This window comes from Plecotus auritus, assembly GCF_963455305.1.
Source record: "Plecotus auritus genome assembly, chromosome: 6".
Taxonomy (NCBI): domain Eukaryota; kingdom Metazoa; phylum Chordata; class Mammalia; order Chiroptera; family Vespertilionidae; genus Plecotus; species Plecotus auritus.
Genome location: NC_137773.1, coordinates 35,633,223 through 35,660,829, shown reverse-complemented (window position 1 = coordinate 35,660,829; position 27,607 = coordinate 35,633,223). Strand labels below are relative to the sequence as shown.

The 27,607-nt window shown below is 39.1% G+C and overlaps 1 protein-coding gene across 1 annotated transcript; it reads right to left on the bottom strand.

Annotated features, from left to right (window-relative positions):
• Nucleotides 1-37: 37 nt before the first annotated feature.
• On the bottom strand, nt 38-27,158 carry PPP2CA (protein phosphatase 2 catalytic subunit alpha). The gene is made up of 7 exons (XM_080672833.1): nt 26,290-27,158; nt 10,478-10,687; nt 6,605-6,778; nt 6,017-6,106; nt 5,167-5,328; nt 3,486-3,604; nt 38-2,999 (listed from the first exon to the last, which is right to left on the bottom strand). Exons 1-7 carry the CDS (start codon nt 26,389-26,391, stop codon nt 2,927-2,929), a joined length of 930 nt encoding a protein of 309 aa, XP_080528959.1. The 5' UTR covers nt 26,392-27,158; the 3' UTR covers nt 38-2,926.
• Nucleotides 27,159-27,607: the final 449 nt, after the last annotated feature.

Sequence of the window (27,607 nt, the reverse complement as noted above, 5' to 3'; positions counted from 1 at the left end):
TAGAATAAATGTATTAACTGAAGGAAAAAAAAACCCTAAGATTTGAAAAGATTAAGGCTTTAATGAAAATAATTTTAACTCATGGGAACAGATTCCACCTCAAAATAAACATGCCTATTACTAAATTTTAAGGTCCAATTCTAGGACCACACTACAGTAGAAATTAATGGACTGCTTACTATATACAGGACAGGTAAAAGTCACTATTGAAACAAAGTAAGAGTCACGTGATATATCTTAATTATTTACCAAAACCCACAACCATCATCATCCACCACAAAAAACCATTTTCTTAAATGTGAAGTTGGAAAACTGAGTTCTTAAATCTACATGTAAATTAAAATCAATTGGGAAACTTAAAAATACATATACCTGAGCCCTCCTCCTCCAAACTAAATCAGAACCTCTGCAACAAGGATGAAAACCACAGAAATACCACTGTTTTCCTACAAAGCTAAGGCTAAGTCTTTCTGACATGCTAATATTGACATACTACACTTTAATTTAAAACACACTACTGCAACCAAGAAAAAGGTCATCTATCTTTGCTTAGGATATTCAACCTAAGAAATGAGCCCATAATTTTACCAATTCATTTTACCCATACATTCCAAAGCAAACTTCCTCAAGTCCTCAGTATATTCAAAATACTCATTTTTACTTGACAAGTCTTTGATCTTTTTTTTGAACAAGAAGCTTTTAAAATATTATGAAAATTTTATTTAATCTGTTACCGAGAAATTAACAACAGCAATTACAAATTTTTAAAGGAAATTACTATACTTACCAATGCATTTTCTTTACTTATTTCATAATCAGGTAGATTACTAATGCTTTCTAATTTAGATGACCAAAGCCCACAGTATCTACAATTAGACAATTTAAACTCTGGTCATCATTCTAAATCCAAACCATTCTGGCCACAAACCCTCTTCTGATATCACAAAGACTTACTTTAGAGAAATATGTATCTGAATGAGAGTACATGTCTATTACAAGATCTGCATTTCCTTTAGAACAGCCGTCTCCAACCTTTTGGACCTCACGGACCACTGGTTGGTGACCATTGCTTTAGAGCGAATTCTGATATCTAAAACAGCTGCTTGGTATCTAGATCACAGGGCCATTGGATTAAAACTACGGCACTGATTAATTATTTAGTCAGAGAGAAAGGGCATAAAGTGAGAAAGCAAAAAAGAGAGATAGATGTATTTCTTGTGAAAGCATTAAATAATAAAGTGAAATGGAAACATATAGAAAAACTAAGGGCTTTTTGCTTTGTACAATCAACTCTGTAAGCCATCTCAGAAGAGATAAAAAGTGGACCATTTAAGAAAATACATAGTATGTATATTTTCCAAAAGCCACTTATGAAAGAGAAATAGAAAAACTTCCTTGTCAGTTCTAAATTCAACACAGTACAAAGCCAAAAACCCTTTTATTTCTACGCTAACATGAATAATGATTAAGTGTCCTGAAGTTTACTCAGATAGCTTTAAGATGATTAAATATTAGTTTCTATAGGAGAATTGTTTTAATTTCCAGACCCCAAAGGATAAAAGGAGGGAGGGGAAACTACTCATTAAGTGGTCTCTGCCCTTCATTTCAAATGCCATTTTTGTCCTGCATATTTACACTAAACAATGATCCAGCAATAATTTTCTATTTGGTTTAATTAGTCTCACTTAAAGAGCTTAATAATAGGTTAATAAGTTAACTGCTTTCTCATCTGAGACAAATTTAACTTTAGAACACATGACAAGTAATGTACAAATATTTAAGAACTTACCAATCTGTCAATCATTTTAAAGAGTCCATATATAACAATATATTTATAACCAGAAACTGCACTGAATGATAAGTAGACACATTATTTACTTTGTGGCTCTACCGGAAAACATGCTGTTTTATTAAAAAACCCAAAAACCTTAAATCTCAAGTTACATGGTTTTACAGTCCGTTCTCACTGTGGTAGCACACAGATTTTCTTTCTTGCAAACAAGTTAATATGCAGGAAGAACCCACAAAGAACACACTGGCAATCTGATAAATTGTACTATCTGAACTATAAATCATGAAATTCATCTGAAGAATGTTAAGGAGTTACCAGAGAGATTATGTAATGGACTTGATTTTTATTTTTCTTTACCTAGCATCCTACAAATTCTAAAATTTATCAACTGATGTATCTTTTAAATAAACAGCACCAGTCTTGCCCATTGATACAATTAAAATTTGACTTTCTCAGTTCTTAGTTCACAAGTTTATTATGAAAAACACTGCAGTGCTCTTGTGCAGTTAACATTGTCTTACAGGAGGGGGAAAAACAGTTCTGTTCAAAGCAACTCACCAGGTTTTGACAATAACAAAGAACAACATGAGGCTGAGATTTGAGAAGGGAGATAAACTGAGTGCAGACAAATCATACAATTAAATTAAACGGTATCCCTGAAAATAAACAGAACGATTTCAAAACTCACAAGTAGAGGGGAGGCCTTGGTACTTATTTTTAAAAATGTTCATTAAGCTCCAATGATTGTTTGTTGCTATCCTTATCTACAGTCATGCTGAGTAAAGCTATAGCTAAATGGAAGTTAAATTGTATTCACGAGGTGTTAATGTTTACATCTTATTATCTGCAGTCTCTCATAGAAAGCAAAAGTAACTACAAATAACGTTATGCCAGAAACTGGTTTCTTGACCAACAATGTCGCTTCAGCATGCAATGAACTGGTTCATTCTAAAGTGGTCACGGCTGTTGATGACAGAGGCTCTGTATTTTTATATGGCACATCTTTTGGTCCATGTGAAAACAAGTTTTTTGAATGTTAACTATTCTCTGACACTTTGGAGTTACTGTTGCTCTTCCAATTTCCGTTAGGTCAACATATGGTTCATGGCAATACTGTACAAGTTTAAAATTTCATTACAGGAAGTAGTCTGGGGTACGACGAGTAACATGTGGCTCGCCCCTGCGAGGTGCTGGGTCAAACTGCAAGCTGAAAACAAGACATATTTGTTGTTTATACTTGAAGATACCATTGTACGGACAATCAAAATCAAGAACATTATTCTTTCAAACTTCACACTATTTTTTCCTATCAAATTTCAGCTTGCCTTAATGTAACAAAACTATAGTTCAATCATGCTTTTAATAAGGGTCTTCTAGCTGAATGCCTCCTCAAAAAGCCAAGGTAACTTCAGCCAGAGAGGATATGCTTTTATATACTAGGCTTCCTTATATAATCATTTGTAAGATGGGCTCTACTAAATAAGTAAAATATAGGTTTAAAGTTCTAATTTATATTAGGATCTATATATCACAAGTTTCTGTTGATGTATTTCAAAATACCATAGGTCTGTTTCAAAGGAAACTTAAAAATCAAATTGGAATGTATTTAGCATGAGCTTTTCAACTCTTAAAACTCCCATTAAAACTATATATTCAAATAATAGCAATCAACTACTCAGGTGTAAATACTTACAAAGAGTATTTTAGAGTATCATCAAGTTCCATGATTGCAGCTTGGTTACCACAACGATAACAATAGTTTGGAGCACTGAAAATCGTTACTACATTCCGGTCATGGCACCAGTTATATCCCTACAAGGAAAAAAGAAAGGACATAAAAATACATTTTACTCCCTTATTTACATAACTAAATGTGACTCCACTCAAGAAAAAAAAACTCCTCTCTCAAAAAGGCTTGAAAAATAGCAACACTGTTTCTAGACAACAATAATTTTCTGTGCTTTACACAACTTTTTAAATTAGAACCAATAACCAATATATCTTCTTAAATATCTGGCCTTCTGTAAATAGCAGTATCTGTCTCATCAGCCTCTCCTACTGCAGTGGCTCTAAACATGATCCAAGAATGAGTATATGGCCATTCCTTGTAAAGGCAGATAAATACTCCTAGGAGACTACAACCTTATTAACTCTCATCAGTTGTAAGTAAAGGTCCCAAGTTGGTCACTGCCCAGGTAAAAAGAATAGATGCTCTAGCATTTCTGGCTTTATTCCCTCAGTCTATTCAAATGCATGAGTTACTTTTAAAGTATTGTTCACAAATTTCTTTCCCTATCTTTAGCAAAGTCAGACTTTATTGATAACCACAGAATTGTATTAGAATTAATCTAAACAGGATCCTAATTTTATTTGTATGCTAAAAATCAATGTTCTATGTTAAGAGCCCATTTTTCCTTTTTCTTCTTTCAAATCACTGTAACCTTACCATTCAAGACTACTTAAAATATTTTGGTTTATTTCTTCCCAAACTCTTCTTCCACACATACACATTAAATATAGGAAGTAACAAAATTGAGATAATAAAATATTACATTCCCCCTTCTCCTGCCCCCTGAATCTTACTTTCCCACTCTTAAATCCCAAGTACTATCCGGTCATTAAGAATCTGTCAAGCCTGGTTGGTGTGGCTCAGTGGATGAGCGTCGACATATGAATTAGGAGGTCACGATTCAATTCCTGGTTAGGGCACATGCCTCAGTTGCAGGCTCAATACCCAGTAGGGGACATACAGGAGAGAGCTGGATCGATGATGCTCACTGATGTTTCTTTTTAAAAAAATGTACTTTTATTGATTTCAGAGAGGGAGGGAGAGGGAGAGATAAAAACATCAATGATGAGAGAGAATCATTGATCAGCTATCTCCTGCAAGCCTTCTACTGGGGATCAAGCCCGCAACCCAGGCATGTGCCCTGATCGGGAATCAAACTGTGACCTGGTTCATAGGTCTATGCTCAACCATTGAGCCAAGCCAACCTGGGCTCACTCACTGATGTGTCTATCTCTCTCTCGCTGAGGTCAATAAAAACACATTAAAAAAGAATCTCTGTCAAATTTATGGTGACGGAGGGAGATTAGACTTTGGTGGTGAGCACACAATATTGTAATTGTACACTTGAAATTTAGATGATGTTACTAATCAACATTGACTCAAGTAAACTTAAAAAAAGAATCTCTGAAAACATTAACTATGAATTTCATGGTGACCAAAGCTTGAGATTTTACTTCTAGTGTGCACCTACTGAAAAGGCTCAGGCTATATGTTCTCATTAATATCATTCATTTAAAACTCCCTAATATCTTCCTTCATTAAGTTTACATAGAAAGCAAATCAGGTTTCAAAGAACAGAACATACCTCCATCACCAACTGGTGAGCTCTAGACACCAACGTGAGGCCATTGGCATGATTAAATGTCTCAGAAATATCTTGCCCAAAGGTATAACCAGCTCCTCGAGGAGATATACCCCAACCACCACGGTCATCGGGATCTGACCACAGCAAGTCACACATTGGACCCTAAAAAAGCAAGTTAAGTTAAACAGACTTGCAAAAATGGTTAATAAATGATTTGAATAATTCATCAAAAGCAGACTTTATTGATCATCACAGAATTGTATTAGAATTAATCTAAACAGGACCCTAATTTTATTTGTATGCTAAAAATCAATGTTCTATGCTAAGAATTGAGCCCATTTTTCCTTTTTCTTCTTTCAAATCACTGTAATCTTACCATCCAAAGACTACTTAAAATATTTTGGTTTATTTCTTTTTAAGTGGTGTTTGCTTAAAACAGTAAAAGGTTTTATAGTTCAAGTCAAATATCTATGTCAAATAAATAAACTATTTCCAGATGTCTTTAAGAGAAATAGCCCCAATCAATGAACCCCAATGGCAACAAACCCTAACTAATAATTTGCCTATAGTATACAAATGTCAATGTTAGGCACTAGAGTCTAGTAATTAAGGCAGAGACTCTGAAGAAAACTACACCCTATGTCCTAAGTCCAGTCCCACAAGTATGGTAGCTTGGCAGGTTCCTTATATTAGCTTCTTCTGAAGAATGGGTGGACAAGAGTGTTCACACTACATGGGGTTATTTTTGAGAATTAAACAAAATACATATAATGAACTAAGTTACAATTCAATTTTTCCTCCTCCAAGAAGTTTGCTAAAAAGATTTTATTACCCAAATAAAAGTCATTACCTCATGGGGAACTTCTTGTAGGCGATCAAGTGCTCTGATGTGATCCAGTGTATCTATGGATGGCGAGAGGCCACCATGTAGACAGAAGATCTGAAAAGAGTGGTTTATAATGTTAACCTCACCTAAAAAAAAGTTGAAACATTCTGGACTAAGGTGCAGACAGTAGCCCACATTATTTGACCCCACTTGTATTTCTGTGTTCTTCCACAACCAGGCTTGTCTCTGTACCTCACTCTAAGCCATCTTCCTCCCAACCCACTCTAAACTATTGAGTACACTCCCTTTCTTCCTGATAAACCATCTCTACTTTATGCAGACTCCACTTCAATCTGCTCCTCCAAGAAAATGTTTCTCTGATTTCACTCTCACCACAGACTATTATCTTCTTTTGCACAGAATTTTATTACAGTTTCCTTAATTACATCTCCTAGATGTGTCCAGAAACAATTTGAGAGGATGGATGTAGTCCCAACATATAGTTCAGGGCCTGATACAAAGGCACTTCAAAGAGGCCCCAAAGGGATGTGAGTGGAAAAAGAAGTTACTGGTACTTAATCAGCAATGTAAGTTTTAAGAAGACCTACATACCTGCCCATCCACCAAAGCAGTGAGAGGAAGATAGTCAAAAAGATCTGTAAAATATTTCCAAACATTTGCATTTCCATATTTCCTTAAACACTCATCATAGAAACCATATACTTGTGTGATCTGTCTGCTCTCATGATTTCCTCGAAGAATAGTGATGCGTTCACGGTAACGAACCTGAAACAACAAAATGAAAAACAACATGAAATGCTGGCTCCTTCAAAAACCAAACAATAATTCAGCAAACCTTCCACAGGGAAATCCAGAGTTCCAATTTTATTGGGGGCAAAAAAAAAAAAACAAACAAAAAAAAAAACCATTCCAAATCCTTACATCACAATGAACTGATACCACAGATCTACAGGCATTTGTCCATGAGGTATCTGTCAACCCCATCTCAACTAAATCAAATCCTGCTACCACCAATTTTACACCAAGAGAATTATCAGCTATAACACTCTGTTCATGAATTATTTGTTAAATAATTTTTGGTAAATCTATAGCTATGCAACAACCATCACAGTCGAGCTTTATAATCATTCCATTATCCCCAAAAGATCCCTCGTGCCTATTTGCAGTCACTCCCACCAACCACTGATTTACTTTCTATTGACTTGCTTTTTTAGAAATCTCATATAAATCACACAACATGCAGTAATTTGTGCCTGGTTTCTTTCACTTAGGCAGAATATTTTTGATGCTCAACTGTATATGGATCAGTGGTTTGTCCTTCTTAATTGCTGCATAGTATTCCATTGTATGGCCATACCACCTTTTGTTTCTTTATTCACCGGTTGAATGAATACTTGGATTGTATGCAGTTTGGGGCTACAATGAATGTTACTATAATCATTTGAATGTGCATGGTTAAAATTAATACATGATCTATATATTGTACTGGGTGTTTACCACCCCAAGTTAATGCATGTAAGTTTTTAATTTAATTTTTAAATATTTTTAATTGATTTCAGAGAGAAAGGGAGGAGGAGAGATAGATAGAAACATCAATGTTGAGAAAGAATCATTGATCGGCTGCCTCCTACACATCCCCCCAGTGGGGATCGAGCCCGCAACCAGGGCACGTGCCCTTGACTGGAATCGAACCCGAGACCCTTCAGTCCACAGGCCAACGCTCTATCCACTGAGCCAAACCAGCTAAGGCCATGTAAGTTTTTATATGAACATATTTTCATTTCTCCTGGGTAGATTCCCAACTGAGTATAACTGCTGGGCCATATGGTAGGCATATCTTTAACTTTTTGAGAAATTGCCAAACTTTTTCAAAGTGCAGAGCATTTTATATTCCCACCAGCAACGCATAAAGATTCAATCTCTCCACAAATTCATTAACACTTGGTATTATCAGCCTTATTGATGACAGCCATTTGCCTGGCTGTGACTGTGACTTTAATTTACGTTTCCCTGGTGATTAATGATTTTGAGCATCTTTTTATGTACTTACTGATATTTTCTTGGGTGAAATATCCAAATACTTCGTCCATCTTTAAATTATTGTCATCTTAGTTATAACAGGTTTTGAAAAATATATATGAATACAAATATATTTTTCTTAATGATGCTTTTTGAAGACCAAAAATAATTTAATTCTGATGAAGTAAATTTATTAATTTTTTAATGGATCATGCTTCTGGTATCATAGCTAAGTAATCTATGCCTAACCCAAGGTTACAAAGATTTTCTAAGTTTTATTCTAGAAAATTCATAGGTTTAGCTCTCATATTTAGGTCTATGATCAATTATGATCCATTTGTATGGTATGAGGTACTTAAGTTCCCCCTCTCTCTTCTTTTTGTTTGTAACTGGATGCTCCTGTTCTATCACTATTTGTTAGTTTCCTTCCTCCTATATTAGTCTGTCATAACAAAGAATAGGCTGTCATAACGAAGCATCACAGACTGGGTGGCTTAAATATCAAATGTATTTCCTCACAGTTATAGAGGATGTTGGCAGGATTGGTTACATCTGAAGGCCCCTCTCCTTTGCTAGTAAATGTCTATCTTCTCCAACAGTCTTATCATCTTTCCTCTGTATCTGTGTCCAAATCTCTTCTTATAAGGACACCAGTCATATTGTATTAGGGCTCCCCATCTGACCTCATTTTAATTACATCTTTGAAGACCCTATCTCCAAACACAGTCACATTCTGAGGTAATGGGGGTTAGGTCTTCAACATATGAAATTTGGTGGTAGTAGCGGCACAATTCAACCCTTAATAGCTTCATACGTGAATTCTTAAAGGTAACATATTCATTCCTTCTGAGCACTGGGATTCACCCTGGGCTTTAAGGTCAGTTTATAAGTCTGCTCTTGTAATATCTAGAGCTACCACAGAAAGTTTCCATCATTTAATCTAACTTCTTTATTTTATAGAAGATGCAGAACATAATGACCTCCAAAAATGTTCTGTAGCACTTTAAATGATTCCGACTAGTAGCTTCAAACACATACATTATATCAGTTGCCTATAATTCAGCTCTTGCCAAAACCACACCTCACTGCTTCTCCAATATTAGAAGTCTTTGGAAGCCATTTTACCATTCTGCAAATTTAATAAAATCTTTTCCCCAAAAGGTAAAGTCAATTTTTTTTATGGAAAAGACAGAAGCCTACCATACTGAACGCTATTTACCATTTCATGTTTCACCTTCAGACCTTTGTACATTTCCCAAAGCTATACCTGATATAAAGCAACTTGCTTTAATTATCATTTCTATTGTTCTAGATTATCATGTCATGCTTAATGGTTATAAACTAGTCCATTGAGAAAAGTTATAATTTAGATATTCACTTTGTGTTAGATATTTAGGTCAATTCTCTTTCTCATATTAAAAATAGTGCTGCAATTTATGTTTTCATATAAATAAAGCTCTTTTCCTCTTGAATTTCTACCTCAATAAAATTGTAATAGGACTACTGTCTCAAAGGATATAAACATTCCAACAACTGATATTTCATTCCTTTAAAATACTTCAAAAGTGTCTAGAAAAGTAATTATATTCCCTCCATATCCCAATTTATTGATCTAAAATCTATTTGACCAGCCCTCTAATGTTTTTTCAAATAATCGAAAGTTATTTTCTTCCTTAAGGAATAAGCTTTTTTTGCCCTGGCTAGTGTTGCTAAATGGTTAAAACATCAGCCCAAACACCACGGAGTCTTAGGTTCGATTTCTGGCCACGGGCATGTACCTGGGTTGCAGGTTCAATCCCCAGCCCCAGGTGAGGCGTGTGTGGAAAGGCAATCAATCGATATGTCTCTCTCACACTGATGCTTCTCTCACTCACTCTCTCCCTCCCTCCCACTCTCTAAAAATCAATAAAAAAAAATATCCTTAGGTTAGGATTAACAAAAAAAAAAACAACAGCCGAAACCGGTTTGGCTCAGTGGATAGAGCGTCGGCCTGCGGACTGAAAGGGTCCCAGGTTCGATTCCGGTCAAGGGCATGTACCTTGGTTGCAGGCACGTCCCCAGTGGGGGGTGTGCAGGAGGCAGCTGATCGATGTTTCTCTCTCATTGATGTTTCTAACTCTCTATCCCTCTCCTTTCCTCTCTGTAAAAAATCAATAAAATATATTTTTAAAAAAAGAGTATTTTTTAAAAAAAAACAAAAAACAAAAAAAACTCTCCATAAACACAAAACCCTTTTTGTTTTTATTCTATACCATCCCCTTACTCAAAAAGAAGACAGACCTATGATTTCTAAGTCCCAAATCTGAATACTTGCAATCCTAAATTTAAAGTTTTATTCTAAAACTTAATATTCAGACAGAGAAAATCACAAATCTCTGGAAAAAAGAACATTCAAAAGGACTGTATTACCCAGTTTAAAATATCTGAACATAAAATTGAAGTTACCTTAAGAGCTACAAGCAAAGTAACTGTTTCAACTGAGTAGTATCCTCTGTCAACATAATCTCCCATAAACAAGTAATTTGTATCTGGTGACTTGCCACCAATTCTAAACAGTTCCATGAGATCATGAAATTGCCCATGCACATCTCCACAGACGGTGACTGGACATCGAACCTCTTGCACGTTGGATTCTTTTGTCAGGATTTCTTTAGCCTACAGATGGGAGAGAAAAAATAAAATAAACCAATACACTTGACATTAAACAACACTAACAAAGATATGTTTCTTCATACTTAATGTAGTGTAAGGGGCAATCTCAGTAGAAAATGAAATTGCAGGTAATTATGATCCCATTATAAGAGGGCAAGATTTTATTCCATTGGTTATCTCTCCCCTGAATCCAAAAACAAATGTGTATCAAGATGCACAGCCCTATTTCTCTCATCAGTATCAAGAGTTTTTAGGCCTATTAGTTGTCATCGAAGTAAACACTAAAGAGATTATATTATTAGTAGCTATATAAAGATCAATGAGCCCTAACCGGTTTGGCTCAGTGGATAGAGCGTCGGCCTGTGGACTCAAGGGTCCCAGGTTCGATTCCGGTCAAGGGCATGTACCCTGGTTGCAGGCACATCCCCAGTAGGGGGTGTGCGGGAGGCAGCTGATCGATGTTTCTAACTCTCTATCCCTCTCCCTTCCTCTCTGTGAAGAAATCAATAAAATATATTTAAAAAAAAAAAAAAAAGATCAATGAAAATGGAGCAAGACATTCAGGTACCTAATTCCTTAGCTTTAGAGTTCTAACTATAATGCTGGCATTCCAAAAATCCAAGCTATGAGGAGGTTTCTTAGTCCTGCTTGACTTTAATTGTTGAAAGACATTAAAATTTTATCTGTATGTTAATATACTTTTTACACTTCACAGTATACTAAAATACAAGCTTCTTATTTTACAGTTTGTACCTATTCAATATACATGGGTTTTATACTGCTTTTAGAAGACTGTTTGATTGCATTCCTCCACAAAGTCACAAATTCAAACATTACTTTTAAGGACAACATAATTTATCTCTCAATACCATTTCATTCAGTCAACACACTTATTGAACACTAGCGGCCTGGTGCACGAAATTCGTGCACATTAAAAGGGAGGAAATAATTTAATATTGCTATTTGCCCTTTCTCTATAATAGAAGTGTCAGAGATGAAAGAAAATTTAGTAAAATATATGTGAAAACCTTCCTCCTATCAGGGTCTGGGGCACACCACGGGACCCAGAGTCAAGTCCCCGCCCACTCACATGTGCCTCAAAATCGAATGAGACCCAGACCCGGCTGCCCCCCGCCCTCATTGGGATAGATCCAGACCTGGCTAGTCCCACCCTTGTCAAGCCCCGCCGGGCAGGGAACATAGCCTCAGGTCCCCTGGCCCAGTGCCAGGATGGGGGGCATGGCCTGAGGTCCCCCAGCCGACTGGGGTGGGGGGGCATGCCTTGAGGTCCCCCGTCAAGCCCTGCCAGGTATGGGACATGGCCTCATATCCCCTGTCAAACCCTGCTGGGTGGGGGGCATGGCCTGAGGTCCCCCCCTGGGCGGGGGGTGTGGCCTGAGTTCCCCCAAGCCAGTACTGGGGGTGCACCTTAAGGTCCCCTGTCAAGCCCCATCTGGTGGGGGGCGCGGCCTTAAGTCCCCTGGCCTGGCACTGGGGCAGGGGGAGCAGTCTGAAGTCCCCTAGCCCAGCACCAGGATGGGAAGCACACCTTGAGGCCCCAGTCAAGCCCTGCTGGGGAGGGGGGGGGGCACAGCCTGAGGTCCCCTGTCAAGCCCCACGGGGGGCGGGGGAGGGCGTAGCCTCAGGTCCCTGCTGATTGCTTGTTAAGGCTCCTTATGGGAACTTGGCCTCAGCTGTGGCTGCAGCCATCTTTGTTATGGAGTGATGGTTAATTAGCATATTCCCTCTTTATTAAATAGGATTACTGTTTGTCAGAAACTGTAAAGAGCACTGGAAGATATCACTCATTTGTTACATTTATCTGAATGATATTATGTGTCAGGCAGACTCTGTGCTATCTACTGAAGGTATAGTGAACAAGGTAGGTCATTCCCATGGTGGGGTAGGGGGTGCGGGCCCACAAACAAGCATCTAAGTAACAGAGTACAGACGGTTAAATGCAATGAAAGGGAGACAGTAACTGGTGGAGGCCACTTTAAATAAGATATCACAACTAACAAGACAGCTCAAAAAGCACACAGTAGAGATAGACAATAAAATGATCATTACAGCCCTGGTTAAGTGGATAGAGCATCAGCCTGTGGACCAAAAGGTACAGGGTTCGATTCCGGTCAAGGGCACATGCATGGATTGCAGGCTTGATCCCCAGCAGGGGGCATGCAGGAGGCAGCCGATCAATGATTCTCTCTCATCATTAATGTTTCTTGTTTTTAAAATATATTTTATTGATTTTTTTACAGAGAGGAAGGGAGAGGGATAGAGAGTTAGAAACATCGATGAGAGAGAAACATCGATCAGCTGCCTCTTGCACACCCCCTACTGGGGATGTGCCCGCAACCAAGGTACATGCCCTTGACTGGAATCGAACCTGGGACTCTTCAGTCTGCAGGCTGACGCTCTATCCACTGAGCCAAACCGGTCAGGGCTCTCATCATTAATGTTTCTATCTAACTCTCCCTCTCCCTTCCTCTCTGAAGTCAATAAAAATATTTTTTAAAAAGTGATCTGTAAAGGGCCAAGTGCTAAGACATGCTAGAGTAAGCAGCAGTGTTCCAGGATCACAATCCCTGGGACAGCTGGAAAAACTGACTGAGCCTGAGGTCCAAAAAATGAGTGATTTAGTTCCACAAAGGGGATGAAAGTAGAACATGGGAGGAGGTCCTACACAGGCAGATGCAATTACTTGTAGAAATGTCTCAGGAGTTAAAGGAGGGAAAAATTAACATGGATGAAGCATAACACACAAGAGTAAAAGAAGAGGGTGGACTGGGGTGGAGGTAGGGTAACCAACTACCCTGGTTTTAACACTGAAAATCCTGCATCCCAGGAAATGCCTATGCTGTGCCCATGCAAACCATGACAGTTGGTCACTCCAAGTAGAAAATGTAGGTGGAGAATGAAGCATGGATATAGACTGAAAAACAAGTCTAGTCAAAGTGGTACTGGAACAAAGATCCACTGGCAGCAAAGTTGATGAGTGAATATAGTATTTCAGAGGTAGGGGCTATAGAATGTAGTATTGTGGGTATCTGAAATGGAGTAGAGCTTAAAGGCCAATAGTATTCCAGGACCAATCCACAGGCAAGTCTTGCCCAGTCTCCTCCTGAAACATATCTCAAATCTATTTGCTTCTATCTTTTTTGCTACTACCCTGAGCCAAGCCAGCATCATCTCACCTAGATTACTATGCTGGCCTCCCTGTCCCATTTTCCTGTCTCTAATCTATGTTCCATGCAACAAACTGACAATTTTTACAATGTTCACCAGATTCATTTTAGTTACAACTGTGTATACAGAACCTTGCTAGAACAATGCCTGAGATGTAGAAGGCACTTCAGGCAAGCATCAATAATTTTTTAAAGTCTCCCTTCCCCACCCCATACGGGTGCTCTCACGTGCAGCCAAGTTTAAGAACCACTGTTTTCAAGTCTTTAAATATTTTGGAGCCTATTTCAGTACATTCACCAACCACTGACATCCAAAATTATTAATTTGCTCTAACATTTTTAAATGTAGAAAAATATTCACTGCCCTCAAAAAGGGATATTTCTAAAGAAATACATATAATCTACATCTCTAGTGTAATTCCAACCTTCCTTGGTTTATTATTACTAAAAAGCAGTTCACAAGACATATTCTATTACTGTTTGGCATTAATACCATGTCTACATACTAATGAAAATAGTATGAATGAAATGACAGGCCTTACTTCAAAGAAATTTTCAAACGTTATTGACCCTCTCCACAACCCCACTCCCCCACTTGGACAGAGTAACCACCAATAGCATTCTGATGTATATCCTTTCAAAACCTTGTTTACACATTTTAAGTCATATTATGTGTCTGAAGAAATATAATTGCATATTTAAACTAGAAACAATATTGTTCAGCAGTCTGCTTTTCTCCTTACCAATAGATCTTGGAGTTCAGAATGCATATATATATATAGACCTGGTTAATTTCTCACATTGGACATGGAGTATTATCTGAGGGACTAGAGGCCTGGTGCATGAAATTCGTGCTCGGGTAGGGTCCCTAGGCCTGGCCAGTGATCAGGGCTGATCGGGGCCTTCCAGCTGCCGCTCCCTGGTGGTCAGCGCATGTCATAGCAAGTGATCGAACTCCAGGTTGAACTCCCGAGGGGACACTTTGCATATTCGCCTTTTGTATATATAGAATATATATAGATAGATAGAAGATAATACTCTGGGGGGAGAGGGCAGCTGTATGTATGTCCTAGTATTTGCTCCCTTGTATACATATGAAGGCACATTTCCTGTATGAAGTGGACTTATTAGTATATCTAGTAGTTTGCACTTTTTTCTTCTTTTTTAAAAATATATTTTTATTGATTTCAGAGAGGAAAGGAGAGGGAGAGAGAGATAAAACATTAAAGAGGGAGAGAGAAACATTGATGAGAGAGAATCATTGATCAGTTGCCTCATGCACACCTCTAACTGGAGATCAAGCCTGCAACCCAGGCATGTGCCCTAACTGGGAATTGAACCATGAGCTCTTGTTTCATAGGTCGACACTCAACCACTGAGCTACACTGGCAGGACTCATGCTCTGGTATTCTGACTGCTATAATTTAAAGCCTATGTCCCTGAATTATGCATGGAAACAAAAAACCAAAACACACACACACTCCCAAACATTTTTGCTTCTCCTAAACCCCTAAAACATTTTTTCAGACCTTCAAATGTCTCAGCTACTTAACATTTGGAAAAAAAGGATCAAGTTTAAAAAACACAGTGTAATTAGCACCATATTCATTTTTTAAAAATTGGAACCCTACTGAAATTCAGTCAAGTGGTAAATAATGAAATGAATGAATTCAAGGAAAAAAGATTTGATGTAAAATTTCCTAGCTTGGCCAGTGTGGCTCAGTGGTTGAATGTCAAACTAGGAGGTCTCAGGTGATTCCTGGTCAGGGCACATGCCCAGGTTGTGGGCTTGATCCCCAATAGGAGGCAGCCAATCAATGATTATCTATCATCACTGAATGTTTCTATCTCTCTCTCCCTTTCCCTGTTCTCTAAAATCAATAAAAATGTATTTTTAAAAAAACTTCCTGGAACATGGTTAAAGTGGGAATAGACTGTTTTATTAATAAGAGGCCATCACAAATAACAGTGTGAAGCTAAAATTTTATACCATTCTAATAAACAATTTGGAAAATCACCTGAAGGAAAGGAACCTTTAGGGGTATTAATTTATTTTCAACATCCTCTCAGCATTCTGAGTTCAGATTCAGAAATCAGACTGTATTTCAACCTGCTATAAAGCAATCAAGTATAAGGTGAATGACTTATATAGATGTTTGACATTCTTAGATATAGGTCATCCCTAGCCACCATAAGAACATGAAATTACAAGCAAAGCAGTCTTAAATTAGACCTCACAGATCATCCAAGCCAAGATTTTTTAAGGAAGTAAAAGTGAAAAAAAAACATGAACCAACAGATTCACTAACCACTTATAATCAAGCAAACATTTAAAAATACAATATGATTACAACTAAGAAAAAAAATTTTAATAAAAAGACCAAAAAGCATTAAAATGTTGAGATTATTAATTTCAGTGGAAAAACTTTAAATAATAATATGACTGTCTTAATCCTACCACACCAACAAAACTACTCTCATTTCTTCCAGTTTTTACCTACACACAGACCTCATGTCTACAATTGGTCAACATCTCTATTCACTAACCCAATTTCCTACAGCATTATAGTGATCATTTTAAACTGCTGTATAACATCCTCCTGAACAGATTTATGCACGTATTATTGTTATTTGAATGATTTCCTTTCAGAAAATTTTCAATTATGGGATTATAGAGCAAGATAGTATTTTTTAGTTTCATATGTACTGTACAACAGGATTATGCTTTTTGTTAGTGGTGGAATGTAGAAGAGCTGCTGCTGCCTCTGAAGCAGTAAGCAAGCTTTTTCACTTGGTTCCACCACTCCAAACCCTCCCACCCAAGGGCCCTTGAATCTGTCTACCCTGGGTGAAGCAAGACCTCCTAGCTGGATCCTACCCCCCTCACCCACTCCCCATTTAGGCTGACTTTGTATGTCCTAACAACCTTAGCATGATGCTTTATCTTAAACAACTGCCTTATGCAGTCAATGGGCTGAATCTGACCACTTTTGGCATAGACTTGCCGAATTCCTGGGCTACCAGAATACAGTTTAAAAATCAAAGAACTAAGTGGCACCAACAGCAGCAGCAACAGAATGGAGGTTAAAAAAAAAAAAAAAGTGATACCTGCCAAAAGGAATTTCCAGCCCAGAAAGTGAGTTCAGGAAGTGGAGCAAGTGGCCAATTCACTCACCCCTCTAGCATCCCAGTTCCAACCATTTCCAGCAGCAGTGCTCCTGTATCTATCTGGAGTCCAGCTTCCATCTCCCCACTGTTAGATCCCTTGTCCACCTTCTCTTCCTGCATGCATGACCTATAGCTCATAGCCTATACTGAGGTTTCAGGTTATAGTTAAGAATACAATAGCTCAACTTTCTACTTTGGGGGCATGGATTACAGATCTTACTTGACACCTCTGCATCACCAGCTTCCTGGACCAGGAGTCACACACAACCTATTGGTACCACTACAGTCACCAGCCATCTCAATCAGTACTCAGATTCTCTTTCCACCCAGGGATATATAGCTTCAAGCCTGGTTTCAACTACTTAACTGCTTGGATTATAAGGACCAAACTGCCTCCTGGAAGTTTAACTTCAAGGATGACTGCTTGGATTATAAAGATCAGACATCTTGTGGAAATTCCAGGTTTTGTGAAGACTATAGAAACTTTGTTGTGTGGGTGATTTTTTAATATACTGGGCTGGACATTCCAGTTTTAATGTGGTTTTGCAAACCAATGTCACCATAATAAGTTCAATTAAAAAAAAAAAAAAAAAAGAGATGGGATGATGCTCAGACTCATCTTCTGGGATACTTGAAGGAAAAATGAAGGTCCTTAGAGGGGCCCACCAACCAGCAAACTGAAATGGACAAATCAGCCTACTTAAGATCCTGTCATAGTCTTAGATCATTGGTTTTCCTGATTTGCAAAATGATCAAAAGCATTCTGTCATGTGCAACCAAAACAATACAAACACTAAACTGTGAGGGAAAGAGGGGAAGGACAGAGCCTACATAAGCAAGAGGTGTTCCAATGGTTTAGCCAATTCTGACTAAATCTTAAAAAATGGACAGAATCTCAAGTTCACTCGCGTCTCATGACCAACTGTTAGTTGGCACTGAAAAACTTTCCAGGGCTGTGTGAACTGTGCAACTGATTGTCCTAGATGCACTACTTTATTTGTAATATGTTCACAAGGAGTCAATATGTAGTTTAAGAGACAATCAGCATCTTATATAAATGGTACACCAGTGGTTTTTAATCTGTGATCTCAGACTTCAAAACTGTGATCACCTGTTATTGTATGCGACCTTGAACTCAACCTTTGTAGGGGTTCTTCTGTGATTAAATAGGTTATAATGGTAAGTAAAATTCAGAGCAACCAAGTACTTATCTAAAAACATTACCTTTGGCTGGAGGTGCTGTACTGCAACTGTACATCAAAATGTCTCTGGACAAGAATGAGAGAAGAGGACACAAATTCATCTGCAATTTATAGCCAGTAAGTCTAGCAGTAAAGAGACACTGGCCAATTGCTCTGGCCCTAGTAAACTTATAAACTGAGATCATTATTATTTATGTTTGCACGTTAACTGGAAAAGTTAATAATGTGTAAACCTTTTCTTCCTGTATTAAGCAGGAATGTATACTTGTATCTAACAGTTTGGGCCTGTAACGCACACAAGATAGTGCATGGACACGCACACACACATACACACTAGATTATGCCCAACTTGTTATTCAACAGGCTCAGCTATCCTATATAATAAAAGCCTAATATGCAAATTGACTGAACGGCAGAACGACCGGTCGCTATGACGCGCACTGACCACCAGGGGGCAGACACTCAATGCAGGAGCTGCCCCCAGCCTGCAGGCCCGGACTGGTGGGGGGCGGGGCCAGCGAGCAGGCGGCCCCAGGCCAGCCAAGGTGGGTGTGAGTGGGGGCCCCGATCGCCCCGCCAGTCACCCCATAGATCGACCCTGATCACCAGCCAGGCCTAGGGAACCTACCCATGCACGAATTTGTGCACTGGGCCTCTAGTTTCAGATATAAAATGCTATCTCCTGATTTAACTGGCACTTTTCCTTTAAGATTTCTAACCTTTTATTCCATGTTTATTTACTACCAGTTATTTCTCCTCTTATACAAATTGTCCACACATACTCTTCAAGTAGTCACAGAGTTGGGTGATGATCTTATGTATTTTTCTATTAAAAATCTGATTATTAATGCTAATATTCACTGAAACTCTAGTTCAAATAAATCTAACATTTCACACTCTAATCATAGTTGAGTACATCTTCACCAATATAGCCATAAAGGCATAAGAGAAGCTGAGAAAAATGCAATCTTTGAATTTTACTTCTCAGTTTAAACAATTCAAGACATTTTAAAACTTTTAATTTAAAGTTTTCATTTACAGCAAAATAATTAAATTTGCAGGCAAGAATACTTTTTTCAATATCTTAAAAGAATTTAACTTTGCTTTTTGCTGCTTTAAAAAAGACAAAAGATAGGTTTCTTTGATTTTCATAACCATGCAAAAATTATGTTTTATGGTAAATTAATATATATGGCTAGATTTTTATTTTGGTGTGATACATAAGGTAGTGCATATTAGCTCTGGAAGCAAATGAATTTATGTTAGTTATCTTCAATTATCAAACCTTTTTTTATACTACTTGTCTTTAATTATACCAAACAGATGGTTCTAATATTTTATGAAACAATTCAGTCTTCTTTGATTAAAATCTGTATGATTAAGCTTCAAATAATCTTCATCTCTAACCAAAATTAATGATCATTTTCTTTAAAGCCATATATCTGACCTCAATCTTTACTAACCAACCTACACATGTGCATGAATTAAACATTCCCAATCATTCCTGCATGGGGAGAAAAAAAACGTTAAACTACTAAACTGAGAAATGTTGCTACATACATAGTTGATTAAAAAATTCTCACAACATACAACTAGATTCAGCCACTCTAGGTCTGTTTCCTCTCTGATACATAAAAGATGACTTGGCCTAGGTCTTTAAGTTTCCTTCTAACACTAAAATTCTACTACATCCTAAAGTCCTTCTTAAAAGTCTTTTAATGAAAACTCAGAGCCACACAACAAAATAGATGGTGGGCATTACTACTAGTTTACAAATGATGGATGCAGAGAAATAAAATTCCCTTGATCACCACTAGCACAAATGTTCTAAAATCTTTCCTATATAGTTTACAAAAGTTCAACCTCCTGACTTATCTGAAACCCTGCTATTAAGAACAAAAAGCAGCCCTAACCCCTTTGTCACAATGGATAGAGCAACGGCTTGCAGACAGAAGGGTCTTGGGTTTGATCTGAGTCAAGGGCACATACCTTGGTTGCAGGCTCCTCCCCAGCTTGGGCCCTGGTCAGGAAGTGTGCAGGAGACAACCAATCAATATGTTTCTCTCATTGAGAAACATCAATATTTCTGTCTCTCCCCCCCTCCCCCTTCTCTTCCACTCTCTAAAAATCAATGGAAAAATATCCTCCCGTGAGGATTTAAAAAAAACCACAAAACAGCCGAAACCGGTTTTGCTCAGTGGATAGAGCGTCGGCCTGGGGACTGAAGGGTCCCGGGTTCGATTCCGGTCAAGGGCATGTACCTTGGTTGCAGGCACATCCCCAGTGGGAGGTGTGCAGGAGGCAGCTGATCGATGTTTCTCTCTCATCAATGTTTCTAGCTCTCCATCCCTCTCCCTTCCTCTCTGTAAAATATCAATAAAATATATTTAAAAAAAAAAAAACACAAAACAAAACAAAAAGCAAACTAACAAATCCCTATGATGCTATTTAGACAAAGCTAAATACTGAAAGTCAGTAATGCATGTAATAGGGGCTTAAAAATTTTGGTTGAATGAATTCCAAAAACAAATGTACAGTGTCACAGTGTTAATAGCATCAAATGACACTCCATAATCTTTGTCAACTACACTTCTGTATATGACTCTAGCTAAATAAACTGTTTCCCAGGGCACTCTAGAACAAAGGTTCTCACGCTTCTTTCAGCCCCAACAACATAAATGTAAAAATTCCAATCTGTAGTAGTAATTAAGTGATTAAGGCAGAGGTGGGGACAGGGAGTGGTGCCAGAGCGCCTGGCCAGCTGGTCATGTACAAACTTTAGACACACATTTCTCTGTCACTGCCTTGTTCATCCATTTCAAACCACAATACCAATATATAACTTTACTAGGCAATAGTAACTTGGTATTGTGAAATTAAGCTATTAACCCCAGGTTGTTACTTTGTAGTTCTTTCAGAACCTAACCATTTATTGACAAGCCATAAGTCTCAACTTCAGCTTCTTCTACTACTTCTGCTCCAGAAGTAGAGAGAAAGCTATTTAAAACAACAAAAGGAAATCTTTCTCCTTCCTATTTCTAGTCCAATTCAGATTTCACTTGCGTAGAAGTACAGGTTGAGGATTTTTTTCAGACAAGGATGGTAATGAGAAATTAAAGAAAAAAAGTGATATAAGCATAACCCATGGACACAGACAGTGGTGGTGGGGGGGTGTGAGGGCACGTGCTGGGGGGAAGAGGGGATGATGGGGGAGAGGTCAATGGGGAAAAAAGGAGACATATGTAATACTTTAAACAATAAAGAATTTTTTAAAAAGTGAAAAGAGAGAACTGGACCAAGTAGAAAAGAGTTAAAGAAGGGGGGGAGGGGTCCTCTGCCACACAAAACATTTCCTATCTCTCCTAAGTACCTTAAAAAAAAAAAAAAAAGACTCTTGCCTACCATTTCTTCAACCCAAATCCAATTGTCTCCTGGTTTTCCGAGCTTAACTCCTCTAAACTAAACTAATATTCCATGTGACTTATGAGATAGGGAAATACCTGCTGTCATAAAAAGGGTGAACACCAGAGTAGTGATGCAAATATTATCCCATACACTCCTGAAGTGCTCATCATTCTTTCTCCAGCATGAGTTTCACTTTAGCCCTACTACCAATATTTGTAGACACAGAACTCTTGACTCTGAGAAAAAAAGAGTTGCAGAACTTGTGTATCTGAATAGTACTGTTCACCTTTTTGGTGTTTCCTCATTAAGTCAACTCAAAACTAATGGCATTACTGCTTTATGCCTGGAAGACCATGAAACACAGAGGCACAAACAGCTTTGACTGTGGAAGCTATGAGGATAAAAAGAAAGGCATTTTACACGTTGTAATAAACAATGTCAGTTATGCTTTATTAGAATATTTCAGAGCTCAGTCTATGGATCACAATTTACGCCATCTGAGAATACATAGAAAATAAACTGGAGTTTTCACCTCATTAATCTTTTTTTTGGGGGGGAATGCAGTTAGCCACATCCAAAACTGAAGAGTAATTATTGTTTACTCCTCCAGGACACAGTAAAACAACAGTATGTGACAGGAATAGGGAACTTTCAAGCAATCAAAATAAAAGTAATGCTTTATTTTACAGAGCTGTTGATTCTACAATTCAGTCTGGCCTCAATTCACCTGCATCTTTTATTAATACTACCTAAGAATCTAAAGGGGGGCTGTGAAGCAAGGCTAGAACATTGGTCTTAGAATCCTTAAATCTAGGCAATCTCAATTTAGGCCCCTGCAGTCAATAACTTTACCTTTCTGAGCCTCTAGTTTCTATTTATAATTGAGGACAATAACTGTTACATAAACTTAAGAGAACTATGCATGTGAAAGTATGATGAACATAATATTCTGTATTACGCTTCCCTGCCAACTGTTTTCAATGTTCATATTACTTTTATGTAAATGAACCAAACAATGTTGTAAACCAAAAACATATACAGACTAGCAAAAATCATATTACACTTCATAAATTACGTTTGCTCAAATATTTTGTAGCTCATCTAATTAGAAAGAAGGGATTTGTTTTCTATATACTCATGTAAAAAAGGTTAACACTAAGTGAGGCCTAATGACTCCATTTTATTTATAGTGCTTGTAGAGCAATGGAAAACAGCATTCCTAGTTAAAGAACTGCTTTAAGGAAAAAAAATCTGGCTATCAAACAACATTCTCCACAAGTTTGGTAAGAACTGAAAGCACAAAGCCAAAAATCATACCTAAATTAAACCACTGCTGAAGTCATATAATAAAAGACTGTTTACTGTAGTTAATGTGAAAGCCAAGTTGACACTAATATTTTTTCCCATCTGGAGATGGAAATATACCAGTCCAGTTACACAGATGTAGTCATGTTACTGACTACAGAATTGTGCCTGACACAAAACTGCACTCACTCACCACAAATTTTTAAACAATCAACAAATTATGATCCCAAAAATGACAAGGCATACTGCACACACACAACCACCTTGGCTTTGATATAAACCTTTATCACATCTGAAGGGTGGGGGAGCTTGACTTGTTAATAATGTAAAACTATGTTCACTTGCCCTAACTGGTTTGGCTCAGTGGATAGAGCGTCTGCCTGCGGACTTAAGGATCCCAGGTTCGATTCTGGTCAAGGGCATGTACCTTGGTTGTGGGCACATCCCCAGTAGGGGGTGTGCAGGAGGCAGCTGATGGATGTTTCTAACTCTCTATCCCTCTTCCTTCCTCTCTGTTAAAAAAATCAATAAAATATATTAAAAAAACAAAAAAAAACTATGTTCACTCTTGGATTCTCTGCATTTGAACACCTACCACTGTTCAGTGTTGATGAGATACCATAATAATGGCCTCTGCATTTTAAAAAATTACAATAATCTCTTATGATGATCTTTACTACTTAACTTTAAATATTTCATTCAGATCAGGCATTTTCAGATATATAAAAGGTTTTGAAATTATCATGCCTTCTCATAATCAAAGAAATCATCAACTATTACTAAGTAGCTATTTCCAACAAGTATCTTTTCTTAAAATAAAAAACTATTGTACTAATGAAAAAAATTTTCCCTCTAGATTTTTAAAATATGTAGCTTTCACCAGATGGGTTATTAGCCATACAAATATTAACAGTGAAAAGAGAATTTTTTTACTAGGAAGACTTGTACAAAAGATCATTTCAAGTCACGTATCCTAACTCATCTCACATACCTAAAAAACTGCCTTCAAATTAATTTAGTCTGGAAGGTTAATCTAATTCCAAAAGTTGAAATACTTAAAAGCTAAAGACAATAGGAAGGCTGTGTGATGGTATCCCCCCAAAAGGCTCATCCATTTCTTGGAAACCTAACTCCAAATATTATTTCCATCTTTTTGGCTCTGAGAATTAAAATCTGGACAGGCTGGATGAGCAATAGAAATCTAAGCATAAACTGATTAATCTCACTCATCTTAAGTTTCACAAAAATGTGGAAAACAACGAACATTTACTAGGTGCACCAAGCTTTATACACCCTACCTTAGCATCAAGTATTTCGTCTGTAGTCTCCAACACAAACACTCTACTTCTGTGGTCCATTTACTACTGATTTCCAACTAGATTCAGACTTCTTGAGAATAAACATTATATCCTCATTGCTTTCCATTCCTCTCATAAAAGGAAGCAATCTTGGATATTCAGTAGGTTTTCAATATTTAAACACAAAGCACTCATTTAAAATCGAATTGTATAATCTCAAATTAAACATGTTTTAAGTCTATAGACAAGAAAATGGGTCCTGGTAGGGTAGCTTAGTTGGTTAGAGCGTAATCCCAATAGACTGTGGGATCAATCCTCCATCAGGGCACATACAAGAATCAACCAGTGAATCCATAAATAAGTGGAACAACAAATCGATGTTTCAAAAAAGAAAATGGACCAAGTGAAGTGGTTGCCCCAAGGTCAGTCACAATTATTCACTAGTGTCCAAGTCTAACTTTGCAGTCCCATGATTTTCCTATTACATCATTACTTCTCTTCAAATATTTTCTACACAAATGACTAGTCATCTAGCCAACTGCTGACTAAGTCTTTATGTAAAGTATTAAACTCTAAAAGTCATTACAATAATCACTTATGGTACCTACAAATTAAGACCTGATAATATACATTAAATAATTTTGAAAAGCTTATTTATAAATCTTTAAAATAAACACCATCCTCATTTTATGCAGGGGAATTAAGGATCAAGAAGCTACCATTACAATGCAGCTCCAATAGATGATGTGCCACCTCATTAACTAGGAGAGTTTTGTTTGGGCTTGGGATAAATAAATCTGAATTTGATTCACTTAAACTGCAATTATTTATAGCAAAATTTCTTTAAAAGCCTATTTTAGGGGTATATAGGCCAAACTCATGAACCTAATTTTCACATCAAACCACAAACAAGTCAGCATAATTGCTCTGTAATAACTTTCTTCACTAATACAAAGTGATAACACAATATTTCACAATTCTGTATTAAATTAAAATGCTGCAAAGTTCACTTTTAAAAAGGGTAACTAAAATGGACTTATGAAATGGACTATAAGATTCTGTTTTCAGCATCTGTAAGCACAAGTCCGCAACACAGTAAACGCTCAATCGATAGCTATTATTGATACTACCACTTAAAGCCACAAAAATACAAACAAGTAACTTTCCTAACAAAGAGCCAGGATACAAAATCTGCTGCTCTTAGTTTGTTGCTCATTTAAAAAAAATAAATGGCAAAATGCCAAGTACGTTAAGCTTAGAGAAAGATTTCACACTACCCAGTTTGAGTCAGCATATAAATCATAAATTCAACTGACATTTGATTTCCAATCCCAAAACTCCATATATAGTATGATTCACCAAATTCTCCATTTCTTCTATGAAAAACAACTTATATTCCTCCCTATATCTATCTACCACCATGACCTTCGTAGAAACTAGGTTAGAGATTTGTTTTTAAATCCTTAAAAAACACGCTTTACAAAAAGACTGGAAAAGATTGCTCAGTGAATTTAGCGCCATCCACCTAGGATAGTACTAAAGCAGTGGGGCCTTTCGATAGGTCTTGGGGTCTGGCATACAAGCTTGCCTTTGGGGGGGACCCTCTGGACAGCTTTGGAGCTAAGGCTTAGTCCTGAGCCCAAGTGAAAAGCCTCTTGCCCACCTCACAGTGGTCTCAGGCTCTGTCTCCATGCTGTAGAACCCAAGGTCTCTTGCCCCGATCTCAAAACCGTCCCCCACCCGGGTCTCCGCTCCCCCAGCACCCGTCCGACGCCGAGGCCGGGAGGCTCCGAAGCCTCCGAGTGGGGTGAACGGCGCCATTTTAGGCGGCAGTGGCAGGGACAACCAATCTCTGCGCGAGAGGCAGGGGGCGCCGGGTCGCCTGGGAATCACCGCCGGACCGCGCCGCGCCGGACCCCGGTCTGGGAAGCGCCGGGGGCCCGGGCTGGCGGCCTCCGCCATGTTGCACCCTCCCGACGGCAACCTCTTTCTCGGCGGGCTCAGCCCACGGCGGCTCCCGCAGCCGGAGTGTAGCTCACCTTCTCGCAGAGGCTCTTGACCTGGGGCTCAGAGAGCTGCTTGCACTCATTCAGCTGCTCGATCCATTGGTCCAGTTCCTTGGTGAACACCTTCTCGTCCATGATGCCACCCGCCTGAACAGGCTGCCGCTCCGCGCTACACCCGCGCCGCCGCCCGCACACGGGCCACACGCACACGCCGCCGCCGGTTCCCGAGGTATTGGTGTGGTTACTGGCGGTTGCTCGGCGCTAGCTCTGGTCCGCTGGCTCTCCCCGCAGTGCTCGGCCGCTGGCCGCTGTCTTCCTCAGCTAGCTATAGATCCCGAGCTCGGCTCTCTGTAATGGCGGCCGCCGGCGTGGTGACGTCACGCCAGGCGTCAGGAGGCGGCGGGATGCGGAGGGGTGGAAGGGCCGCGGCACGAGCTGCGCAACTGCGGAGCCGACCCTGGGCGGCCGCCAGACCGGAATAGGGGCGGGAACCCGGGACCAAGGCGCAAGCGCAACATAGCCCGCTGGTAACAGGCACCTTGGACATAGGGCGTGGTCCTCCAGAAGGGTGGGGTCCAGGGGGAAGGGCGGGCCGAGCCCCAGCCAGCGCTGTGATCGCGGCGGGGAACTGGGCTAATCCTGGGGCACGAAGTCCTACGCGGCGGGGCGGGGGCCTGGCGCAGCGCAGTCCTGGCGGGAGGGGCCTCCCAACTGCCAGAGACCTTTTACGAAAGGCTACGCCTCGGCTCTTCACCGGCTACTGCAACCAAATCGGAAACGAGAATTGCGACCTCACCGCTCCTCCACGGTGCAGCAGCGCTGGAATTGCTTGGGATTCCTGCATCTTTGTGGGAAGGAACAAGCGCTGAGTTGTAGCCTGGGTGGAGGCCACCTCCACCTCTGGTTGGCACCTTGTAATTAGGTCACTCGTAGGCGGAGGAGGGTGTACCTCCCGGGGGAGTGCTGCGCAGTGCATCTGACTCCCCTGGCACACACCTTTCCCTGCTCCTAGATGGCTGGTCGACTACAATGGCTGGGCAGAGGCTTGGGTTTTTCTCAGGGCCCCCGACCTCGCCTAGCTTCCAAACACCCCTCGCAGCCTCGCCCGTTTTGGCCTTCTACCACAAGTGTGCTCTTTCCTCTGACTCCAGTTCCTCCTGGGAATGAGAGACATCCCCCTATCCTCCCCCCGCCCCCAACACACACTCACACACACACACACACACACACACACACACACACACACCTGCCCGCCTTGGGCTACTTTCTAAAGGGAAGGGTGGAAGGAAATGGACGCACCCATCCTGAAACCTTCGGTGGTAGAAGCAGCTACGACCCGCGCTTAAAGAAA

Coding starts and splice junctions, on each gene's coding strand:
- PPP2CA (XM_080672833.1), bottom strand. CDS start 26,391: ATGGACGAGAAGGTGTTCACCAAGGAACTGGACCAATGGATCGAGCAG. Junction 3,605..5,166: donor CTCACCAGTTGGTGATGGAG/GTATGTTCTGTT, acceptor TTTTCCTTGTAG/GGATATAACTGGTGCCATGA. Junction 3,000..3,485: donor GATACTCTAAAATACTCTTT/GTAAGTATTTAC, acceptor TCTTGTTTTCAG/CTTGCAGTTTGACCCAGCAC.